This window comes from Falco peregrinus, chromosome 3 (genome assembly GCF_023634155.1).
Source record: "Falco peregrinus isolate bFalPer1 chromosome 3, bFalPer1.pri, whole genome shotgun sequence".
Classification (NCBI taxonomy): domain Eukaryota; kingdom Metazoa; phylum Chordata; class Aves; order Falconiformes; family Falconidae; genus Falco; species Falco peregrinus.
In genome coordinates, this window is record NC_073723.1 from 69,412,898 (window position 1) to 69,418,897 (window position 6,000).

The following is a 6,000-nucleotide window of genomic DNA, read 5'->3' on the forward strand; positions in this document are numbered from 1 at the left end:
TTCTACACAGCTCAACATTAATTCATTATAGTTGAAATGGAAGAATCTTCAGTGGGTGAATCTTTTACAATCTGATTGAGGCTGTTACATTTTATAGGAGCCATTTTTCAAAGCAGTACTGACAGCACTCGAAGTTATTAAATTGCTGAATCAAAAGATGGACCTGCAATCGCATTTATGAACTGTGATGGAATGGCTGGGGTTGCACTGAGCTGAGGTTAAGATGTTGGTGTAGTTAAGCTTCATCACACCCCTTAGTGACAGCAGTATTTACCCATGTAGTTTACTTTAATGGTCAGGAAGTGGCTTAACTCACCTCTGGATTCAAATAGATTAAGTAAGCAGTCAGAATGGCATAATTATCAGTGCTGCGAGGGATTCACTGGATAGCTCTTCACTCAGGAGACTTCCCGTTCAATCGCACAGTAAAGATCGGAGATGCATAGGTAGAGCATTTATTTGAGGAGATGAAAACAGGATGAATTTCCTTTTTCTTTCCCTTCCCCGGACCGAAGTTTCTCCTCAGTGCAGTGATGCTGTGTCCCATACATAAATTAACATGATCTTAGGGGAAAGATGTCATGATTTTGCTGAGCGCATGTGAAAATTATGATCGTAGAGTTATTTTGATTTTGAAATCCAGTAGAAAATGCATGATTTGTAGGGTTATTTTGATTTCGTGCCACATCACTGCCAGGCTCCTCTTTTATCATGTCAACAAAGCAAGATTCCTGAGAGAATTAATTACTTCTACTCTATTATAAAATGTGGAGGAGCTAAGATAATTGTCATTTTATGTTGATTTCCCCTTCCTATTTTTCTGCTCTTTGGGGGGTCTTGTGAATGTCAGTGCCTACAGAGAGCACAGGAAAAGTGGGGATAAGAACCAGTCGTACCATAGCAAGCCTCCGTCTCGCTTATGTCTGACAAAATGTACTTCAGTTGCATGTGCCATATTTATCATGCAGCATCACTCAGAAACATTCTAATGGCTTAAATTGTTAGTTTTCTTTTCCAAAGGTAACCTGCCTTGCAAACTAAGGTGGAGAAAGTTGTTTTACATCAGTTTAGACTTGTGAAGGGGACTTGCAGCCTTTCAGCTTAACAAAATTACTTCTTGTGCTTCACGGTACAGTTCTCCACCAGAAGCTTTGTGATAGAAAAACAGATAGATCGATAGATAGATAGATGCCAGCAAGAGCTCAGTCTTTTAAGCATTGGTGTTACCTTGGAATATTAACTTGATATGCACCTTTAGCATCTGAACTTGCTAGAGGCTGCAAGATGCCACATGCTCAGTCTCAGAATAACACAGCTCTTAAGTGTGAATTTACCTTTAAGCAAATGAGTCTCTGATTTGTAAAGCCCAGTTTATTTCTCAATGGGGTCAGGGCCTGACAGCTCTATACTTTGGGTGGAAGAGCCCCCTGGGACCAGCTTTAGTATAATTTTCTTGGCCTTTTGAGTTCAACAGAGCATGTTGTTCACTAGAAGTGTCTCAGTGGCTTGGGAAGAAGTGTTAGCCTGAAATTTGACAGTAAGAGTCTTTTTTTTTTTCCTTGCTTGTTTTATCCCAAACAAGCAACGGTGCTTCTATTTGTGTTAGCAATAAGATGCTACACCTGTTATTCCAGAGATGTGACTTCAGTTTGTAGAGGTGAATTTGAACAAAGAGCACGGGTGTGGGTAATCTCAGCAGCATGGATTTAATTAGCCTTGCCAACACCCATCTGGCAATAGACCCACACCTCATTCTGGGAGTGTGTCTGGGACCCACTCCTCTCCCTGTGTGCACTAGTTGTGGCCAAAGCTCACTTCCCAGCATGTGGAGGAGCTGCAGAAGTGCTTCAGGATGGCACTGCCACAGGGAGACAGCAAGTGCTAGAGCTGTTCTGCTATGGACATCCACAAAGCTGGTCACAGTGTGCTCTCTGTTATGTCTTCCCAAAAATGCTGAAGGCAACCCTGAGGCCATGCTTTGAGGATGGTGGGCATGATTTTGTGCAGCTCTAAGCACAATTTGCTTTGCTGAAGCTTTATTGATGGTGATGAGAACTGATAAGGAAAGCCTTCAGTGACCCCAAACCGGACTGAGTGGCAGAGCAAGCGGTTGGAATGTGGAGATTACAGGTATTTTAATTTGTTGATTTGTTTTATTTCATGTAGGAATAATTAAGAAGTGTAATTGAGGTTTCTCTGGATGAGGTTTTAAAGAATATCCTTCTTAGAGCAGGAAAACTACCAAGTGTTTTCTCAAGGTAACTAGGCTAGTGACTGAGCCAGTCAGGTGTGCTGGAGAAGATGCTAGGTGGCAAATGAAGGGGAAGACAATGGCATCAAAATGACAGCATGGCAATTACCTCGCCAACAAAAGCAGGGTATTAAGAAGATCAGCCACAGTTTTTCACACCCAGATATGTGTAATGTAATATACGAGCCTAAAATTCATTACTGAAGTCCTGAAATATCAACGATAGGTTCTTCTGTAAAAGATGTGTTAATGGCTTTTAACTGTATACTGTATTTATCTGGGCTTTTTTATAAAGCATATTTTAAAAAACACATTTAAATTGTTAATGGGCTGGAGAATTGTTAAACTCAGCAATTATTTCAACCTGTAAATATGTTATTTGGAAAACATGCAAATTGGTTTTGTTCGGTTGCTCATTTTATCTGTGTTTTCTGCCAGTGAAATCTAAAAATTGTCAAGGAATTTTTTTTTCCATTTAAGCTACGATTTGTTAAAGTAATGAACTGATATTTGCCATGGTACCATGTTAACACCATGTTTTATCTTGTAGGCATCGTGTCTAAGTCCTATGAGTGCCGACTGAAGGGGCAAGGAGCAACCTTCGTGGAAACTACAAGTCCTTTTACTGCAGCAGCATTGGAAGAGGTTTCTCCAGTTAAAGAGAAGGCCTTTCGGGGCAGCAGGAGACAGACACAGTCACCTGAAGAAGTTCAGCAACTTATTATTATTCAAGGATACGATGGCGACTTTGCAATTGATGCTTCTGTGGAAGAAACCGCAGCAGCGACCCTTCATACTCTAGCAATGGCTGGTCAGATGGCCAGGGTGGTCCATATTACAGAAGATGGGCAAGTCATAGCTACAAATCAAAATGGCTCGCACGTGAGTAGTATGGTCCCAGGGCAGATACTTACCGAGCAGTTAGCAGGTGGTGCAACACAGGTGGTAGTGGTGGAAGGAACAGGAACTGATATGGAGGAAGCCGTTCAAATAGACGCAGTTCCTGACTCCAGTAGCACTGTACTGCAGCAGATAATGCGGCAAGAAATTTTAGATGCGTCTGAAGCTACAGTCCATCCTCCAGACTCCTCCTCAGCCTTAGATGCCCTGCTCTGTGCTGTGACAGAGCTGGGTGAAGTGGAAAACAAATCTGGACTCCATGACAGAGGCAGGTCTAGTCACAAAGATTTCTTGCAAATGCCAAACCCAGAGATGCCCAGCATTCCCACTGATACAGAGGGACAAGAAATACAAATGTTCCATGAAGTTCAAGAGACTCAGGAAGATACCAAACCTATGGAAGTAGTGACGCGGGTCATGCACCCATCAGCTATAATTGCATCTCAGGAGAGAGCTCAGGCTGCCTTCAAGAAAATGGTCCAAGGAGTGTTACAGTTTGCTGTATGTGATACGGCTGCAGCTGACCAGCTGATGAAAGAAGGTGTCACTCAAGTCATTGTAAATGAGGAAGGGACTGTGCATATGGTAGCTAGAGAAGGCTCTCAGATAATTATGCAGGAAGCTGGTAGCCATGCGCTCAGTGTCCAGAGCGAGCACATGGATTTAGTGGAGTCGAATGGGGAAATATCACAGATTATTGTCACAGAAGAATTAGCTCAAGCCATGGTTCAGGGTTCTGATGATGACTTCTCTGAAGGTGCAACCCACTACATTGTCACAGAATTGCCACCAGACATGCAGGATGAGCCTGGTGTGTACTCGCACGCTGTGATAGAGACAGACAGGTCTCAAGAGATTTTGCAGGCTGGTACTGCTATAAAAGCAGAACCTGTATCCCCTGATAGAGCAGAAGAACGATTAACACGCATGGTCATTTATACAGGGGGTGGCTCACAAATAATTCAAGACCAGAGAGATGATAATGAAGTACAAGAAGCATGAAGAGCTTCATCTCCTAAGCTTGATGCAGGGCAAAGCTGGCAATTATCAGATCCAAGGAGTCACGGTACTCCTGGAACATTTTCTGTAAAACCTTCTCAATACAACACCCTCCTAGCCAGGTAACAAATACACAGCCTGCGGGAGGTGAAGCTACTAGGAGGAGTTCACTGAACAGGATAGTACAATCTTGTTACTATAACTCTAAGAATTATTATTTGGGATTATTATAAAACAAGCATATTGGAGTACAAAACAGGATAAAAAGTGCCACCCCCTGCCCCCCTAAGGTATTCTTTTGTTCACTGCTTTCTTTGTTGGTTTGTTGGGGTTTTTTAATGTTGTTTTATCTCAGGGTAATTCCCTGCCTTCTGTCATTTTTGTCTAACATAATCACAGGAGTAAAATAATTCCACTTACATGTGCAGTTTGAGAACAGATAAATAAGCAAAAAATATAAAACCCACATGACAAAGTGAACAGGTAAGCTTACATACTGTAATCAATGCCCTTCTTCATTTTAAAGAAGAACAGGTGACATTTCGCTTTCTACAATCTTACTTTAAAATATCCCTGGCTAAAAATATGTCATCAAAATAAGTATTTTTTGCATCTAAACTCAGATTTTTTCATAGTACCTTACTCTTTCATAGGATCATGTAGAACTTTCCCTAAAGAAGTGCTCAAAAAAGCTACACCAGAAAATTCTTGATTATATATGATCAGGAAGAAGAACTTGATGCCTGTAACTTCTGCTTAATTTTAGATGAGAGTCCTACATAAGAAATACACATTTAAAAAAAAAAATCGTCACTGTCAGTGTTTTGCTTTTCTTATAAATAGTCCTTCATATAAATACCATTTTGCAGTTCATTTTGTGAGAGACTTCTGAAATGTTATGGGGGTTTGTAAAGAAAATTCTGACATTGACATTAACAAGTAGAAAAAAAAAAAAAGGTGACCTTGTATTTCTTGCTTAGTCCAGAATGTCAGTTATTTACTTGTGGATATACTGCAATTGTTCAATGCAAGTTCATGTTGAAAAGATTTGTTTCATGATACAACTGCTTTTGTTTCTTTAAAAAAAATTGTAAAATATAAACTGGTGAGGTTTGGGGATTATTTTTTTTTGTCTTTCAAATAAAATGTTAGCATTAAAATGAAGCATCATGATTTTTAATATTAAGCAATAAAAAGAACTGGCATTCAGTAGGAGCAAACAAATGCTATCTGTTATGTCTGTGCATTTTCTCTTTTCCTTTCTCTAGCTGGCTAGATAGATAAAGATAAAAGAATCTAATTTCTGAAGTGTGCCTCATGCATGCTTAATATAATTGTGTAAGTGTTTAGGGTATAAGCCATGCTGACTCTAGAGATAACTGGGTTTCCTATCATGTTAAATATCTTAAAATTCTCAACTGTAAGAAAGTTGGGGTGAGGTAAAACAATAGTTCCTTCCTGAAGCAACTGCTTAAAAATGTATTTTCTGATAGAGCTGCTGAGAAAAGGTGCTTCATTCTGGGGCTATAAGATCCTGCTGTCTTTTCATCCCCTTTTATTATTATTTTTTAAATTTTATTATTTTCCAGGAATTAAGGTTGTGTCTTTGTCAAACCCCCAAAAAAGTAAATTTCAAGTTAGACAGCGAGATTCATAATTAGCTGAGTTTGACTTGCTCATCTTTCTTAAAAGTGACAGGCTGTTCACTTACTCTTAAATACTGTCTTCAGCAAACAGTGACAGGATCAAGTCCCGTTTGTTATCAGGAAAAAGGTGACCTTTACAAAATGATGGCCCTCTGCAAGACTCTCACAGATGTTCAAAAAACTGAATGTTTTTCAGTGGAAATA

General features: G+C 39.9%; 1 protein-coding gene across 1 annotated transcript in view; it reads left to right on the plus strand.

Moving 5' to 3' along the window:
- ZNF407 (zinc finger protein 407) overlaps positions 1 to 5,374 on the plus strand; it is a 344,407-nt gene extending 339,033 nt beyond the window's left edge. Inside the window, exon 9 of the mRNA XM_055798527.1 lies at positions 2,802 to 5,374. Within this exon, the coding sequence (XP_055654502.1) occupies positions 2,802 to 4,153 (1,352 nt within the window). The 3' untranslated portion in view covers positions 4,154 to 5,374. The remainder of the gene's footprint in view (positions 1 to 2,801) is intronic.
- Positions 5,375 to 6,000: the final 626 nt, after the last annotated feature.